At 35.9% G+C, this 20,050-nt stretch overlaps 1 protein-coding gene across 2 annotated transcripts in view; it reads right to left on the reverse strand.

The window, feature by feature from the left end:
* LOC136026998 (regulatory-associated protein of mTOR-like) overlaps positions 1-20,050 on the reverse strand; it is a 272,404-nt gene that overhangs the window by 10,383 nt on the left and 241,971 nt on the right. For both annotated transcript variants that reach the window (XM_065703879.1, XM_065703880.1), the window contains 3 exons: positions 14,299-14,471; positions 9,303-9,473; positions 5,442-5,613 (listed from right to left, as the gene is read on the reverse strand). In XM_065703879.1, the coding sequence (XP_065559951.1) occupies positions 5,442-5,613; positions 9,303-9,473; positions 14,299-14,471 (516 nt within the window). The remainder of the gene's footprint in view (positions 1-5,441; positions 5,614-9,302; positions 9,474-14,298; positions 14,472-20,050) is intronic.

Below are 20,050 nucleotides of genomic sequence, written 5' to 3' on the forward strand. Positions count from 1 at the left end.
TAGCGAAGGACTGGGCATCCCTAGAGCCATGGAGCTGGAGCTTTTAGACTATTAAATAAAAAAAAGAAGTTTTTTTTTTTACGGAAAGTATAGAGCGACATTAAAACTTGTAACGAACAGAAATTACTTCGTATATGAAAGGGACTACTTCCTCATCAACAACCCGCTCTTTACGCTAAAGTTTGACTCTTTCTCTTAACTTTACTTTTTAAAACAGTAAAAAACTTTAGCGTAAAGAGCGGGGCGTAGATGAGAAAGCAGCCCCTTTCATATACGAAGTAATTTCTGTTCGTTACAAGTTTTAATGTCGCTCCTTACTTTCCGTTAAAAAAACTTGTTTTTTTAATTTAATTTCTAAACGTTTTTGAATCAATACATGTTTTGATTTTGGCTGTCCGCAGATGATTAATTAAAACGAAATTTGCATTAGTTATTTTTTGGCTAAATGGCTTTCTCATAGTTTTGATCGAATGATTTGAGAAAAAAAAGAGTGGGGGAGGAGGCCTAGTTGCCTTTCTATTTTTTGGTTACTTAAAAAGGCAACTAGTACTGTTAATTTTTTACGAATGTTTTTATTAGTAAAAGATACACGTAACTTACAAATTAGCTTACGTAACGAACTTCTGTATTCTCATGTTTTTATTACGTATATGAAGTGGTTCACCCCCTCGTCAGTACCTCGCCCTTTACACTAAAGCTTAAATTTTGTCCCAATTTCTTAAGGATGACCCCTGAATCACAAAAGCCGTAGAATAAATAGTTGAAATTACTAAAAATACTTTAGTGTAAAGAGCGAGGTATTAGGAGGAGGTGAGCCCATCATATGCGTAATAATTTCTGTTCGTTTTACGTTTTAATGCTGCTCCTTACTTTCAGTTAAAAAAAACTTTTTCATATTTATTTTTTCATTGTTTTTTTAAATAATACTAGAAAATCCTGCGCTCCCTTCATGGAGATTTTCTTCCCCCATGACAAATTCCTCCAAGGAAAGTTCCCCCATTATAACCCCCTCTTCATAATCCTCCCCCTAACCAGAAAATCCCCCATGAAAACGTCTGTACACTCCAAAATAACCATTACTATACGTAAGCACTGGTCAAAGTTTGTAACTTGTAGCCCCTCCCACCGGGACTGTGGGGGAGTAAGTTGTCCCCAAAGACATAGTTATAAGGTTTTTCGACTATGCTAAAAAAATGGCTATCTAAGAATTTTGATCTGGTGACTTTGGGAAAATAATTAGCATGGGAGGTGGCCTAGTTGCCCTCCAAATTTTTGGTCACTTAAAAATGGCACTAGAACTTTTCATTTCCGTTAGAATGAGGCCTCTCGCAAGATTCTAGGACCACTGGGTCGATACGATCGCCTCTGGGAAAAAAAAAAAACAAAAAAAACAAATAAACACGCATCCGTGATCTGCCTTCTGGCAAAAAATACAAAATTCCACATTTTTGTAGATAGGAGCTTGAAACTTCTGCAATAGGGTTCTCTGATACGCTGAACCTGGTGGTGTGATTTTTGTTAAGATTATATGGCTTTTGGGGGTTGTTTCCCCGTATTTTCAAAAATAAGGCAAATTTTCTCAGGCTCGTAACTTTTGATATGTAAGACTAAACTTGATGAATTTTATATATTTACAATTAGTATTAAAATGCGATTCTTTTCATGTAGCTATTGGTATCAAAATTCCATTTTTTAGAGTTTTGGTTACTATTGAGCCGGGTCGCTCCTTACTACAGTTCGTTACCACGAGCTGTTTGATTTAAAAAAAAAATCAATATTTTTATTAGTATTTGTGAAGAAGCCTTTAAATAGGGCAATTAGGGAGAGGTTAGCTGCTCTCTAATCACTTTCGAACATAACCCTGAACATGCCCTAAAGGATTCAGCTTAATACCCTCAGTCCTTCTTCAGATGTTACTGATAAGCCCCTTTGATAACCAGCATACACATAGTATGTTTTGATTATGCTCAAAATTCCTCTCAACATTTCCTCTCAACGTCACAAGTAGTTATAGTTGCTAGTAGTTTCCGTTGCAAGCAATCTTAGTCTTAGTAATTACGAGCAGTAGCAATCTTAAGCAGTTGCTGTTACATTGACAGTAGCGGTAGTAGTGGCCCTGAAAGTTTCAAGTTAATACACTTAGCCATTCTTAAGATATTATGGCTGCCCTCCATTCACTTATCAACATTCCGCTCAATATACCCTGAAAGTTTAAAATTAATAGTCTCAGTCACTCTTAAAACATTGCAGGTACGGCTTTTTGATAAACTGAATGCTCATAGTAGCTTTTGGTTTAGTTCAGATTACCTCTCAACATTCCCGGAAATTTCACCTTAATACCCGTAGATTTTTTGGACACACATTCCTCCTTTTCCCTATGATAAACCCTTCATGTAAGCAATTGACAACCTCTATAATTTATAATCCTTGACCCTGGGCTCTGGGGGGCATGACAGCCCTGGAGACATAGTTACTAGGACTTTGGACCATTTTGAGTAAAATAGTATTTAAATTTTTTTAATCGGTTCTGTGGAGAGAGTGCACTTAAAATGAGCAAGGGGCGGGGGGCTGGTTGCCCTCCGATCATTTTGTAGTATCCCCTGAAAGTTTTAACTTAATAACCTCATCCGTTCCTATAATATTGCTGATATGCCCTATTGACAGATAACATGTATTTAGGGTGAATTGATTTGTTCGTCATACCTGTCAACATCTTCTTAAAGTTTTACATTTAGACCCTAAGCCTTTTTGGAAACACAAGATCAAAACTGCGCCCTTTTCCCAATAAAAACCTTACAGTTAAACAAAGGGCAACTTGCATAACTTACGACCCTTGCCCCAAAAGCTTTGGGGGAGCACGTCAACCCCAACGTTTTAGTTATTTGAATTTTGGAGTATTTTGAACAAAACTGCTATCTCAAAATTTGTATACTACTACTCCTAATAATTCATTGCAGCACCTACCCGTCTCAGGCCAACACAGCTACGCAGCCTCCTCCTTCATCCCAATCTATTCAAAGACTCTCTCTTTACACCCTCCTAGGAAGTTTGCATTTTCCTTAAATGTTTATTTATGACATCCGCTAACCCCAATCGCGGAGGAACTGCTTTCCGTTTTGTCCTAGACGGTTGACCGAAAAGGACACCAGAATTTCTGAACTTCCCCCTCGTTTTCCTTGTTCAAGGGGGGTTTCAGATAGTTGTGCAAGGGCGATTTGGAGTTTTTTTTTTGAGTGCTCAAGCTGCTTTTTCTGAGCATTTTGGTGTAAAAAAAAATTCTGCTAAAATTTCCCTGCTAATTACTGCGAAATGGGGATCCAGTCTCTTTACTTCAGAAGAAGATACCTCCTTGCCAGATATTTTGCAAAGTAGATAAAACGCAAGAACCACATTACCTACAAAGAAACACTGGGCCACCCACCACAACAATACTCGGCATTTTGCCATCCTTCATCCGCAGGACGTGCCCTAGTATCTCGACCTTTATCGCATCATAGCCCTAGAAAACAGGATTGAACCGCACTTTTCGTACAGCTTACTTTTTGAAATGTGGTTATTCAGCCGGGCACCCAGAAAAATCCGTACGCAATTTCTCTTGTCTGGCTGGATGTATCTGTGGATGTTTTGGGAAAACATCCAGCAAATCTTCATCCGCTTTTCGGAGCACCCATAGAATGTCTTTAAAGGAAAAAAGGGCGTGGGAGGGACACATTTAACTCTTAAGAAGGTCACTAGAACTTTCCGTTTCCAATCAAATAAGCCCCTCCGAAGTTTTTACGACCACCCCTTCCATGTAAAGTGGCCCTGGAAAAAAACACACAATACATTGAAGCCTTATGGTTCTTTCCTAAAGTCAACGCTAGAGCGTTGCCTCTAAATCGATATTACGATTAAAGGCCATTACACATGCTCACCTTTATTTTCTTTTTTGATTTAGTCTCCATTGGCGTTGCAAAATTAATTATTTTTATTTTTCCTTCTTCAATCTCTAACTGAAAAGCCCTTTCTAACTTAACTTTGCAATGCTCAATTAAAGTATAATTATTTTAATGCTTAAAGCTTGTTTGCATCATTCACTTAGAGGAAGATTTCAGTTTCCTGCTTACTATAAGTGTAAGCTCGAAACCATTAGCTTTAAAATTATCTCGGACAAGTTTCCAAAACTCATTTCAAGTTCCGTAAACAGAACCCTCTCAAATTAAATATAAAAAAAGCTCTGTTATTCAGCTTTCTATCCAATTTTTCTCTAAGAAACAATAGAACTGTTGTAAATAGAACTACTATAGTTATACCAATAAATAAATAAACTCAAATTACATTAATCAATTATTTTCCTTTTTATATCCCATTTTTTTCGAAGTGATAATGCCCCTAATGATACGTTTCCATTACAGATTTTAGTACGGTAGGTACCACAAGGTATCACCAAATAGAAATAGAGAGATAATTGACTTATACTACATTGTTAACTTAAAGTTTGTGCTTATCGAATGTTTTAAACATTATAGACAGTCAAGCAACAAGTCCTTAACTCGCCATCTTTGGACTCTTAATCAAAGGAGCTTAAAAAGGACAACTGATGACTCTATATTCCTTCCAAATCTCGACAAATTCATCCTCTGAGCTAAGCCTAACAAGAGTATACCCTATACCCTTGGGTATATCAGATATATTTGATATACAAGGGTATATCATATACCCTATCATATACCTGCTCGTTGATACCTCCTAAGTGACACTTATTGGTATTTCCATATTGATACAACCACAGCAGAAATTGCATTAATGCATCTGCGCGAATAAATAGCAATCTTGTTCGTACAAAACAGCGTTGCCAACACCATACGACTGTACCGTTTTTAGTACAATCTAGAGGTCCTGGTATATGCAAAACCCTTGGTAAGTTTTTGCTCTTTCCTGACTCGGATATGTGTTTAAGTTTAGCTCATTAACAATTTTTTCCTTGTTACGGCATTACGACCTTGTAGAGAAGACACCTAGTTTGAGAGAAACAGATTTTCATTTTGTTCAGGTGAAAAAAATAGAGACTGTTTTGAATCAATATTACAAATCGATCTCCCGCTGAAATCCAATTGACTGCATCGTTTTAAGTAAAGAATTTTATTTTATGATTTGCCACAAAATTTTAAGTGTAGATTAAGGGCCCTTAAAACCAACAAATCTGCAGTTATGGTGGCGTTAATGCATTACTACCCTTTTATTTTTATTCTGCGTTTATAAGTAAATTTTTTCGGGGTTTTCCAATTAATAAAAAAAAAAAAAACTTTTTTTGGGTGACTGAGACCCTTCAGTCTTTGCTTGGCCTCTTCAAGGTCGCAAAAGGTAGATATGATATCCTTCAATCCAATATAAGAATATCCTGTTCAACCTTTTGAGAGATTAAAAATAAACGGACGGCTCTTTTCAGAAAAGGGACTTACAAAGGAACCATTGATTATTCTATTTTCCTTCCAAATCTTGACAGATCCATCATCTGAGCCAAGCATAATGAGGGTATTATCATGCGCGTTGACAAAATCAGCCGCTGTTATTCTCGCATCTCTCTGATTTGAAATATAAGCAAATCTCATGTTTGTATCGAAATCCCAAAAACTAAAAGAATAAGACGGGAACATATTAAATATATTAGAAAGCAATCCCTTAGAATAAACAAAATCACAAATTGCTCCGTGTGACCAAATTAACCTAAAATTGGAAACGAAAATTTAACTTGCGTGCTAGGAAACAGTAAAATTTCGATGCAGAAATCTAAAGAAAATTCTCGTAACATTGTTTTATGGCAATGACATCTGTGGTGACACAGTGGATTTACCTCTGCTTGGCGGTACAGAGCCCAGGGTTTGACCTCAGCTGCTGCAGAGCTGACGCAAGGACCTCTGTAGTCAAGAAGCGTGGTTGATCCGAAGACTAGACTAGGCTACATGGCAATCTCTACAATTTGCATTTAGGCTTACATCAAGAGCATAGCCGGCTGGTAGTTAACACTCGTCGATCAGATGTAAATTAATCTAGAATGCTTAGTATTTTTTTTTTTTCAAAAATACAATGTCGATAGTGTGATTACAACTTGTGATTACATCAACACTAGATTTTCCACCATAATTTGCTAAAGTGAAATATTAATATTTAATGCTTAAAAAATAACAAATGTGTTGTACTATCTTTTTTATTGTTCTATAATCCAATACACAGAACAGTCCACAAGTTGCACAGTTTCCTTATTTAGACTAGATGTATAGTATTGTCTTATCAAATTAAAAAGTAGCAATACAAACCTACAGAAACCCATTTAATTAAATACAATTTAAAACGCGACAGCAAAAGTCTATAGAGATGCGTCAAAACTATGTCGACTCACCCATTGCAAGTGGGGCGGAGAGGCGACCCTCTTATGAGCTTTAATTATAATTTTATTCTTAAAAAAGTGGGGTAGGAATATATTATGTAGTTTATTTCAGACACGACAATAAATAAAGTTAATTACCTACGGTTAAATAAAATAGACACAAACCTGCTTAACTCCTGACTCAACACCAAATCTACTACATACGTCACTCCCTACCTTAACCACAGCAATATTAGTAAGACCGTCGCTAAGGCTTTTCTATTAGCTGAATCAAATGTCTATTCATAATCTATATAACCTAGAATTAAAATGATCTAATGATTCAGATATTCTTAAATTATTGATTTAAGAGTAAAAATTTGATCGGCGCATCCTCTTCCCTTCCTAAAACCACACTGTCCTTCTGTTAACTAGACTGTATCTCTTATTCTAATAAGTATGACCATGGTAAATAGTGTCCTTCTTACAGAAACCAAGCAAATGCCTTTGTAATTACCCCTCTCACTCTTTGGCCTTTCTTTTAGGAAGTTCTCCTAAAATCACCAGGTTTAGCCATCACCAGGTAGAATCACCCTGATTCCAAAAGTCGTGTATAACCTTCAGTAGTATATCTCTAACTTAACAGCCGGAGTACTTCAAGAACTTATTTACTACACTATCAGCACTCGAGACCTTATTATTTTTCAATCCCTATGGCACTGTCTCAAATTCCTCCTCATAAAAAAAATTCCGTTCTTTTCAATATACTTTCCAAAAGTAATTCTATATCAAAGTTTAACACCGCTGTACTCTGGTGGATTATAGGATTAAAGCTGAAATTTCAGTGTAAGTGATAACTCATCAGCATTTCAATATTTAGAAATCATTTTAGGCCAAAATCTAGTCTGCACAAAGTAGGCCTTGGCTAGCTGAAGATAATCTTGGCAGGTGGAATTAGCTAGCTAACGTTTATCTGGTAGGCCTACCGGGGATATAATCCTGCTTTCTTTACCGTCCCCTAGATTTTATCCTTCCCTTCTCTGGATATTACCTGCAAAAACAGATTTGGAGCAGTTTCGGTTAAAAAACGTCACAAAAGCAAGATGGCGTAAGTGATTTTCCCTCAAGACAATAGCGCCAGTTTCAATTCTTATAAGTTTCTCCAAATCTTTGGTTTAATTCTAATCGGCTTTATCTGTTGTGAAACTTCTCCCTTCCCTATTAGAGGTTCGCCCACACAAGTGAAGTTAACTTTAATGACGTCAATCAACAATGCCGGATGGATTTGAAGTTAGGCAATGACACAGATTCCAGTTAAGGATGTAGCTATGAAAAAAGCATCCAATATAATAGATAAAAGAAAAAAAAGTTAAAGTTAAAATATTGTTCCCAGAACCAAGCTTTTATAATAGAGAAATCATTCGTCACAATCTATTTCATTCTCTCTGTGATTTAAGGCTGTTTTACTTTACACTTCGTAAGATTCTTTGGGGCTTAATTTTTGTGCCAAAAATGTAGTGAAATCTAAATTGACACATAAGGAATTTGGTCGAAAAATAAAGAGGCAAAAAATATTACATAAAGCTTTCACTGTTAGCTTCAAACCAAATCCCCTATTAATATTCCCCAGTGCTATATGAAAAAAACCTGACCGGCAGTAAGTATATACAGCCTCTGTAATAGAGGTAAAGCACTAGCAATGGCCTAGTACAAATCCATGTGCTAACCGTGTATGGTTTTTTCCCCCCCAGCCAGTTTACAAGGAATATATGCTCGTAAAAACATGGGCCAGTTTACATGGAATATAGGGTCGTAAAATCATGGGAGGAGGCTCATTCGATCGGGAATCGAAAGTTCTAGTCCACTTTTTAAGAAATTAAAGTGATTAAATGACAATCCCCATGGTATCAGATAACAATTTTAGGATACTCATTTTATTCAAGATAGTTAAAAGATCTAATAAGTTTGCTTCTGGGATTGATCTGACTCTTGCAGTTCCAGCAGCAATGATCCTAGATTATGCAATTTACAGATTGCTCAAATATTATGGTTCTAGTAGAATTGGTAAGCATATTTTGTCTTTTTTATCCGATGAGCTTAGGAATTCTTCAGGGTCATTCGTTAGGCCATGACTTTCAAGAGTTCCCCAGGGCATACTCCTCAGACGACATGTGTACCGGAAGAATTTAAAGATATTATTTGTACCCGAAGAATTCAAAATAAGTTGTCTACAATATCTTGGAAATGACTTCGAGGATCAATATGGAACTCTCAAGGGGTGCTGGACGCGGGCATATACTGACCTGGAGGAAAAAATGGATTAAAAATGTGGTTGGTATACATTATATGCATCCAGGTTATCAAAATAGCACATCTGTAACATCTCAATAGCGGTAGTGTGGAAGGAGTTGAAAATTTCAGGTAGTATTTTTAGGGAAGAAGGAGTAAAGGTACTTCAATTTTTTCTTGAGGGGTGGGGAGAATCAACAGCAATGGCCTTCTATCTATATAAACATTTTTGCACTATAATTACCTATGTGGCTTTAATATATCCATGGTTAAGTAGTGAGGTAAATAAAAATACGCTATGTATTGCCAGGTTATCTGTATGTGATACATCTCGGGCTTAGCTTCAAGGCTAAAGTTGAAACTTTCAAGGAGTGTTCAGGGGGCGCGATGACCTCAAATTTTGACTTAAAAGGAGGGAGGGGGTGTTTAAAAATTTTTTGTTTCCAATCTATCTAAAAGTTTTGAACCATATGCCTCTACATGACTCACAATCAATTCACGGTTAAGGAGGAAGAAAAAAGTAAAAAGAAGAAGATCCCAGCCCAGAAAATTCATTCCTGTTTAAAACTTCACTTGTTGAATATTTTAGTTTTATTCTCAGGCAATATTTATCAGGAATTAGTTATATAAGGAACATTTTAAATAAAAGAGGCACTAAAATACAGACCTGCATCCTGACTTGTCAGCAACTGCCAACCATGGGTAGTAGGGATGAAACCTGAGCGCAGTGGGTTGATAAGGATTTTTCTGCAGAAAAATCTGCTCTTCAAGTCTTGATGTAGATAATTTCCGAACTTCCTCGTAGATGCCAGTCCTTATCTTGCAATTCTTAAAGAACCTGCAAAAAGAAACTATAGCTACTTTTATATCAAGTTACTACAATACCAAACTACTTTTTCGACTCATCATTCTGTCAGACTACTGTACATCATTTATCTATAATATAAGACGAATACATCAAAAATTTGTATTTTAATTATTTGTTGTATCTGTCTACTCACGGGATATGGCACTACAATGACAATCTGGCAATACATCCGAAATCTCAATGTACAGAATTACTGAGCCTCGAGAAAGCTAAATTCAAGTGACCTAGATACTAATTAAAAATGATAATTAAAAATGATCTAACAAAATATTTTACTAAACCAATTTATAATAGTACTGAACCAACTACGAAAAGGCCTTTCAGACAGGCTGCTAAACAGGCAAGATTAGCTTTAAGAAATTGCATCTAATCATTTTATTCTCTTTAGTTTGAATGAGTTTATATTTCTTCATTTCATTCTTTTCGCCAGTCCTGGTTGAACTTCGCTGAAGTAAGGATGCTAGGGCTATTTTTTAAAAAAATGTTTTAATAAGTGTTTTTAACTATTCAGTTTTAATTCTCAAAATTTGATGTAAGTTTTTATATATATATATATATATATAGTTTCTCTCTTATTCTTGTATTGTGCTGAAGACGGCCCTTGGACATAGGGCCGAAATATCTACATAAATAATTTCCATTGTCTTAAAAAAAAAATTCCCTATTGTCTCTACGTTGTATTTGTTTGATATGCCACTATTATGCCAATCTGGCAATACGCCAAAAATCAAGATGTATAAAAGTATTGAGTTTTGGGGAAGTTAGAGTCGATAGATAATTCGTCTAAACAAAGAATATTGACAGTTTTTTCTTACATAGCAGCTCACAGGATCAAATCTCCTCTCTGATACTAAGCCAACAGCTAGCATAGTCAGAATCCATAGATATTTTTACAGATTTTATACACGAGCGATATTTTTCCTTTCCAGCCTTCCAGAATTTATAGCACCCCATAATTGACAGTACACAGGGGCCGGAAAATCCAGCATGTATGAGAATCCCACGTTCAATTGATAACGTGTCTGAAACAGAGAAGCCTTCTGACATTCCTACAATGAATTTCATAAAGTCACGGCGTTCAATGAGCTTCAAGATTACCTTCAACAAGGCTAACACCTTTCTGTCGTCAATTCTTTATCAGGCAGGATAATATCCAACAGTGGTCATAGAAAGTTGGACAATAGCTCATATAATATTTCTTTTTCTGCTGGATACAGTAAAGACAATGCCAGCCTATTGCTCATCAAACTTTTAACACATTATTTCCCCAAGAAATAAAATGAATTACCCGAGAAATGCGGAGTTTGGCAAGAATATATTGAAAATTCGCCCTGGATAAACGACAGAAATTGGAAAGCTAAATCGAAATCGATCGTTTTTTTTATGAAGTGGAAATTTCAAAAGAAACTAAACAATAAACTAAAAAATAAAATTGAATATAGGCTTAGTACTATTCAAAGAGTAGTTAGTCCTTAATCCCTTCACGAGGCCACTCTTTTGGTCATGGGACTTCTAACGCGCTATTTCCCCAAGATGCCAAAATTATTATCAAGTACTAATAAGTTTGACGAGAACTTATCAAGGTCAAACAATTCCTGAATCTTCAGAATCTCACGGTTTTCAACCTCTAATTCCTATAACTTATGGTTCAGATACTTTTGAATAATTTCGCTTTCCCTGAGTATGTTTCAGTGTAATTGCCTAACTATAACGTAGATCACTGTTTAATTAACCCAAAAACGATTTTAATCCCCACTTTTTACGTAGCCAACGATTTTTTTCCAACAGTTCGTGGTAACGAACAGTAAGTAAGGAGCGAATCAGTCCAATAGTAGCCAAAACTATAAGAGGAACTTTGATAACAATTAATACATCAAAAGAATTGACTTTTTATCATGATACCAAATATATAAATTCACTAAGTTTTATCAAAAGCAATGTGAATATTTGCCTGATTTTCTAAAAGCGGAGAAATCCCACTAATAAGACAAGGGATCTCAATGAAAATCACACCATCAGATTCACCGTATCAGAGTAGACTCCGTCTTATGCCCCCTTTCCCCAAAGATATCCAATAAAATTTCGAGACAACCATTTTGTTCAGCATAGTTGAAAAGCAAAATTAATGTACCTGTGGGGATAACATGACCCCTCACAGGCCCTGGAGAAAGGACTCTAAGTTATAGCATTTGTTATTGGGAAATACATAGAAACTTTTTGGGAGGAATATCCAGCGGGCTGGGGGGATACATTTCAGAGATGATTTGCACGGAGGGGAGGGGGATATCTCGGCCTGATTTGAAAAGCAATTAGATGTTAAATAAAAAAAAAAATTGTATACAGAAAGTAAGGTGCAGCATTAATACTTAAACAGAAATTGTTCCGTATATGAGGGGAGCAGCCCCCTCCTCAATCCCTGGCTCTTTATGCTAAGATTTTACATTGTTGTTCCAATACTTTAAGAACGACTGATGAAACATAAGGGTTGTTGACTTGGAATAAGAAGCTTTTATAAAGCACAAAAAAAATTATCGTAAGGAGCGAGAGATTGAGGAGGGAGTAGCCCTCTTCATATCCGGAATAAATTCAGTTCGTTTTAAGTTTCAATGTTGCTCCTTTCTTTCAGTTGAAAAAAAACTAGTTTTTTTGTTTAATTTAATCATGAAAGAGTTAAAACTGAGCAAGGGCTTGGTATCCTTTAAAACAATTTTTCGAATCTTCTATATTATAATATAAGAGATAATAATGTTGCCACCTCTAAAGAGATATCTTTAACAATAATTGGTGCATAAACACACGCAAAGAAAATGAACCACGAAATCTCAAAAAGAAAGCTCGAAATCTCAATATTCCAATTACCTTTGTTTTAAGAAAAGTACATGAAAGAAAGTTAGCATGTCAGAAAGCCCCACTTTCTCAAATTGAATAAGGGCAAGATCAAACAATACGGAATAATGAACCTCCCATGTGAAGAGGACGTAGGTTTTCAAGACAAGAACTTTTATATTACTTTCCAAATTTACCTTTAGTAAACTTTTGAGATAGAATATAAAAGTTCTTGTAAAAGTTGCTAAGAGCAAATGGAATGCGTCATAAAAATGGTAAACTAGAAAGAATTGAACTCCACAGTGCTAGGCAAAAAGTACGGGAAAGTCATAAGTACTTCAATTTCAATTTTCTTCGCAGAACAAAAATAACTTAAAATGACGTCATCTCCCCTTTATTTTTTGTGTTTAGCTCAATTTTGTTTAACTTTGATGAATTTCGTTAAGTTTTAAATTTACTTAATTGGCTTTCCTCAATTTAACCTTTGTCCCTTTTAAATTTATTTATAATAATTAAGTTATGGACTAGGCAACAATGTGCATCAGGAAACTAGCGACAAAGGATATCTTACAACAACACGTTTTATGTAATCACCACAGAAAAAAAAGCATTCATGACTGTTATTTTCAGACAAGATTTAAAATTCCTTAATTTCAACGGAAGGCCGCTGAAACATCCGTTGGTGAGTTTTCAGGCCTGTTGCGGTGCAATTTCTATCTAGATCAAACCGCTTTTTTTTATACCTAAAATTACACAATATTTTTTTTTATTAACACATTTGGATAAGCAATTTAAAACTTATCAAACATTACATACATTTGGAAGGAATTAAACACTTCTTTACGCATAATTATTTCAAAATTCTATTTTTTAGGTTAAATATAACCAGGGCCTCTCTTTATCTACAGTACTTTGTTCTGAATGGCACAATTTTATTTCCCTCGATATTCCGCTTTATTTCCTTACACCTCGCTGAAAAAAAATATCCTTATGCAGTTACGGTCTATTGGGTAGTAGCGGGCGTAAAGTCAAAAAATAAAAGAAATAAAAATTTGAGAAATGAAAGAAATAAAAGTTTAAAAAAAAATCAGCAAAGAAAAAGCCAAAAACATATGGCACCAAACAAAATGAGAAAGTCTAGCTCTCCTTTGAAGGGTTAGTTTTCTTTGAAAACCAACAGGTTTCTAATGTTTGAATTCTTCTCACAATAAAAGAATGGCCAAATTTAACTAATTAATTTTGCTTGTGAATTTTCATGGTCGGAAGTGACAACACTGATAAAAATATTGCACTACCCTAAAAACTTCGTAATTTTAAACAACTACAAAGAAAGATCTTAGAAAATTACGGTTCTCAAAAATGAATATACCTAAAGTAGGTCCTAAGGGACGAAATTATTTTTATGTCCTTGGCAACTTTATTAAATAGCTAGCCTAGAAGTCACTTTACGATAAAGCGTCGTGTCATTACCACTAAATATGGGAAATGAACATAGAGGAAGAAAGGGATGAATATTTTGGGGTTTAACATAAGTTTGAAAGAAATTTAAACTATCAGCGCTATTGATATAGCAGCATCATCCAGAAGAAGTAGAAAAACTCAAATTTAGCTCAATTTAGTAAAATTTTGGCTTCAATTAGAGATCTTCAGTTTATTTGGATCTAACCTAAAAATATCCCTAAGTTGAGAGTTTCTTTAACTGTTAAACTATTTTTTTCCTAAATTATAAAATGATAATGACTGGGTTAGTATGCAGCTAAAAAACCGCTTCCGAACGGGTTGAACTCGATAGTTAGCAGAACTTAATTGTGAAACCGATCGTAAAGTAAAGGCAGTTGGCCTTCCTGGCTGAAGGGCCATGAAACGGAGATCAGTACTGCCGGTTTGGACCTTGACGGTCTAGTTCCCTTATACTTACTTACTTTTTACTTATAGCAAAGACATACTGTTAAAGTGTGATGGTACTTACTTCCAGTCTCGTATGTAATGTTCCATGCTATCTTTATCCTCATCAATCATTTCAAGTAGTGGTTGATTAAAGTGATTGCACGACTCTTTAATGAAATCCGTTTCGAGGGTTGGCCGAGCAAGATTTGGATCTTCAGAGGAGGAAATCGATACAGGACGAGCCTCTTCGGCGATCTAATGAAAAAGGGTAGAACCACTTTATGAACTTATATAGATTTTTAAATGGACAAAAGTGACGGATTGAAGATCCATTTTGTCGGTGATGAATTGCATTTAAGAGCAGCAATCGTATTTTAACCCATTCTCGTTTTTTTAAAATTTAATTTTATGTAGAAAGGACACATTCCCATATGCCGGGACACGATAACTTTATAGGGCAAAAAAGTGACATATTTTAGAAATTTGGGACATAAAAGGGCTAAAAAGGGAAACATTTTGTAAATTTTTGACATAAAACGAAAAGTTTCCTATCTGAATATCTATTTTGGTTTTAAAAAACGTCACCTTTCGCCAAAGTAGTGCTTATTCTCTGTATTTTTTTTATTCATTTACTTTTTTTTAGTATCCACGTTTGTCAGAGATGTCGTAAGTAAAGGATTTCACATTAAGTCTTTTTGTATAAATGTTTTATATGGATTTTTTTTTCGTTTTCATTATATTTGATTTTAACTGGCCGCTTTCAAAGAGGTTTACAAAGCGTCTTTAGGTCAATAATGCAACTGAAAAACCCTCTAGTTTTAGAGATTTCAAGATGGACACATTTTAGCTAAAAATTGTACATTTTTAAACACTCAGGGGACACATTAATGGACGAAAAAGTTGGCAGCCCTGACCTTAAGGTACTTGCTTTTCTCTTTAACGTCTAAACAAGCTATTAACAACAGAGCGGAAAAGGATATATTCAAACAGTCCTCTTGTTTTCTCGAGTAGGGAGCATACATAAAGCTATGAATAAATCGTGTTATTCCTTGGCAAATTTACACTGTTCTTACAATCTGTGACACTTTATGAAGTTCATTTCTGAAGTTTTTATTGAAATCAGGATTCCATATTAAATCTCATAGAGGCTTTTAGACAATAAAGAATAGAATATTTTTCTTCTGCTTTTGTTGTACCAGAAGTCCTCGGTCTCATTATACTGACTCTGATGCTCCAAACAATATCTAAAAATCCCTGGGAAAATCCTTTGAAATTATGTTAATAAATGTTTTTCTAATACAAATGGAGACAGTCAGAAATTAGCTAATGAAAAATTTTGGTTCTGACTTCATATGATGTTATTTGGAACACATTGTGGGAATAGGGGAACCGCCTTTTTCACCAAGTTTGGTGTGGCATTCATCCAGGAATTATAAGATGTAAATGAAAAGAGTGAAGCTTAGCCGTTCACTCGAGAAGAATGCTGCGCTGTCGAGGTTGCCCTTTAAAGGTCTTTGGGCAAAGTGCTAAAGAGGTTGTCATGAAGAGGTATCGTTGTTGCCTTGTCAGCCAACCAGTGTGGGAGGAAGTGAACTTTAAAATCTCAGTTGAACTTGAAGGTGGATGAATGGCACTCCACTTTGGAGTAGAATTTATAAATTAAACGAAAACTTATTTGAATTTTGGTTGTAACTCTACTCCAAGGATTTAGCGCCTAAGTAGCTCAAAGTTCAACTACCCTCCCAATTCCTCTCTCAATTTGACTCTCAGCACTTCATTATGAGATTAATCCTCACACTATATATACACTTTAAAATATTTCTACTGCTGTTGGCTAGCACAGGCAAATTTAGGTGTCTATCTACTCGAATTGGTTTTCGCTTAGCGTGGCTGTGGGAATTCACTCAAACAAAACTTTCACATGATGTGGTACAATTTTGTTCTTGGTCTTCCAAGAGAAATTTGTCAATAAAAAAAACATTTTTAGGGTAAGTTCTGATGGAAAAAAAAATGCAGTTTTTGTGAAGCGGAAGTGACCAAGAAATATCGCTATGTGAATTTTAACGTCTGATTAAAACAAAATTTGTGATGTTTTCCTAAGAAATTTTCCAAAAATCGAAGAAAACTTCTCTGAATAGGAATGTTAAAAATTCCAATCGTAAATTTGTCAGCGCCAACCAGGATTCTTTTACTAATTTCTAATACACTTAAACACAAATGACCACAAATTAGATATTTACCTTTTTAAGAATTCTTTTCATGAATTCAATTCTTTCAAAGAAAGAATTTTACTTATTCACTTTGATGTTCAATTCAATTCAATTTATTTATAACCTGTCAAAACAAAAAGGGGCGCAGATCCCCTAAATGACAGAGTACAACATAAGGGGGAAAAAGGAGAAAAGAGAAAAAAATTTGTACATTACATGTTCAAAAATGTACATTAATTAAATATTCAATCTCCTTGTTGTGTTTCAATCTCCTAATTTTATGTTTCTCGTTCTAGCATAAGATACCGTACTGCATTCAAAAGCCTTCTGATACGGAAATCGTACCGCAAGCGTACCTTCGCCACTGCAGATGTGGGTGGTTCTAATAGTCAATTATACACACATTCCTTCCATAAGAACCATATTTACTCCCAAGGCATAAATTACAACGCCTACCCCCGGGCCCTGGGGGTTGTGTCGACACGAATTTTTTTGTTATCTGACCACTGAAAAATTTTTAGCCAGATGGCCATCTCAAAATTTTCATCAGATGGGTCTGGGGAAAAAAAGCCTGAAAAGGCGGAAAGGCTAGTTGCTCTCCAATCAGTTTTGACTTTTGTCAAAAAGTAAGCTAGAACGTAAATTTCCAATATTTTATTGCATTTGGGTAAAAAGCGCGAGGGAGGGGGGAGGGGCTAGCAGTCCTCCGATTACTTTTGACTCATAAAAAGGGAAGTAGAACTATCAATTTCTGATCAATTGAGCCCTCTCTGAAGTTTATGCGAGCATTCCTTCCATAAGAACCATATATGCCCCCCAGGGCGTAAATTAAAACACCTGCCTCCTAGCCCTGAAGGGTTGTGTCGACACCAGGGTTTATGTAATCGGGCCTTTCAACTATTTATAACAAAATTCATTTGGGCAAAAAGGGCGTGGGGGGCTAACTGGCCTCTGATCTTTTAACACTTAAAAAGTGAACAATAATTTTCACTTTCCAAACCGATTAACCCTCTCTGAAGTATATACGAGCATCCCTTCCATAAGAACCGTATATACCCCAGGGCATAACTTACAACGCCTGCCCCGGGGCCCTGGGGGTTGTGACGACACAGAAAATTTTGTTACCTGACCCTTGAACTAATTATAACATAATTTTTATCTGATGCATTTCGGGGAAAAAGGCCATGGGGGGGGGGCTATTTTCCCTCCGATCTCTTTTAACTCTGAAAAAGCGAACTAGAACTTTTAATTTCCAATCAAGTGAGTCCTCTCTGACGTTTTAGGAGCATTCGTTCTATAAGAATTATGTTTGCCCCCAGGGCATAACTTACAACCCCTGCCTCTGGGCCCTGTGGGGTTGGGTCGACCCCGGAGTTTTTGTTATGTGATCTTTGAACTATTTTGAACAAAATGACTACCTCAAAATTCGAATGTATCTGAGAAAAAAAGGGCGTGGGGGGGATAGATTTCCTCCGACTACCTTTGACTCTTAAAGAGTGAACTAGAATTTTCAGTTTCTAATAAAACGGGCCCTGTCTGAAGTTTATATGAACATCCATTCCATAAGAACCTTATATGCCCAAGGACATAACTTACAACGGCTTCCCCCGGACCCAGGGCGGTTGTGTCGACATCGGAGTTTTGTCATCTGACCTTTGAACTGTTTTTAACAGAATGACTATCTCAAAATTTTTTATCTCATGCATTTGAGAAAAAGGGTGTGGAGGTGGGGGATAGTTGACCTCCAATCTCCTTTGACTCTAAAAAACTGAACTAGGACTTCTAATTTTCAATCAAATTAACCCTCTCTGAAGTTTATACAAACATTCCTTCTGTAAGAACCATACTTGCCCCCAGGCATAACTTACAACACCTGCCCCCGGGCCCTGGTGGATTGTGTTAACCTAGGATTTTTTTTTTATATGATCTTTGAACCCCTTTTTAATAAAATAGTAACCTCAAAATTTCTATCGGATGTATTTGAGGGAAAAGGGGCGTGGGGGGGGGGCTTATTGCCCTCCGATCACTTTTGACTCTTAAAAGGGGCACTAGAAATCTCGGTTTCCAGTCGAATGAGCCCCTTTTGAAGTTTATATGACGATCCTTTCCATATGTAGTGCCTCTGGGAAAAAATAATAATAAATAAATAATCCAATAGTTCGTGGTAACGAACAGTGAGCGTTTCTAAATCCATATCATGAAAAGGTTTTGTAGTAAGGAGCGACCCGGCTCAATAGTAAACAAAACTCTAAAAAGTAGAATTTGGACACCAATAGTTACATCAAAAGAATCGAATTTTTATGCTTATTTTAAATATACAAGTTTCATCAAGTTTAGTCTTACCCATCAAAAGTTAGCGTTTCTAAATCCATATCATGAAAAGGTTTTGTAGTAAGGAGCGACCCGGCTCAATAGTAAACAAAACTCTAAAAAGTAGAATTTGGACACCAATAGTTACATCAAAAGAATCGAATTTTTATGCTTATTTTAAATATACAAGTTTCATCAAGTTTAGTCTTACCCATCAAAAGTTACGAGCCTGAGAAAATTTGCCTTATTTCAGAAAATAGGAGGAAACACCCTCTAAAAGTCAGAGATTCTTAAAGAAAATCACAGCATGAGATCCAGCGTATCAGAGAACCCTACTGTAGAAGTTTCAAGCTCCTATCTACAAAAATGTGGAATTTTGTATTTTTTGCCAGAAGACAGGTCACGGATGCGTGTCTATTTTTATATCTTTTTTTCCAGGGGCGATCGTTTTGACTCAGTGGTCTTAGAATTTAGTGAGAAGACTCATTCTGACGAAAATTAAAAGTTCTAGTGTCCTTTTTAAGTGACCATAAGAATTGGAGGGCATCTAGGCCCCCTTCCACGCTCGTTTTTTCCCGAAGTCAGCGGATCAAAATTTTGAGATAGCCATTTTCTTCAACATAGTCGAAAAACCTAATAATTATGTCTTTCAGGACGACTTGATCCTCCACGTTCCCTGGGGGAGGGGCTGCAAGTTACAAACTTTGATCATTGTTTACATATTACAGTAATGGTTATTGGAAAGTGTACAGACGTTTTCAGGAGACGTTTTCGCATTGGGGGGAGGGTACGTGGAAGGATCTGTCCATGGAGGAATTTATCATGAGGGGAGAGGATTTCCATAAAGGGGCCACGGGATTTTCTAGCATTATTTACAAAAAAAAATGAGAAAATAAATACATAAAAAGTTTTTTTCAGCTGGAAGTAAGGATCGGCATAAAACCTAAAACGAACATAATTTTTACGCATATAAGGGGGTTCGTCTCCTCCAGAATACCTTGCTCTTTACGCTAAAGTTTTTTTTTAGTAATTTCAACTATTTATTTTACGGCCTTTGTGATTCAGGGGTCATTCCTAAAGAAGTAGGGCCAAATTCAAGCTTTAGTGTAAAGAGCGAGGCATTGACGAGGGGGTAATAAAAATATACGCAATGGAAAAATATAAATATAGAAGTTCGTTACGTAAGTTAATTCGTAAGTAACGTATATTCGTTACTAATAAAAACGTTCGTAAAAAACAAAAAGTTCAAGTTGTCTTTTTAAGTAACCAAAAATTGGAAGGCAACTAGACCTCCTCCCCCACCCCTTTATTTAT

Source organism: Artemia franciscana, chromosome 5 (assembly GCF_032884065.1).
Source record: "Artemia franciscana chromosome 5, ASM3288406v1, whole genome shotgun sequence".
NCBI lineage: Eukaryota > Metazoa > Arthropoda > Branchiopoda > Anostraca > Artemiidae > Artemia > Artemia franciscana.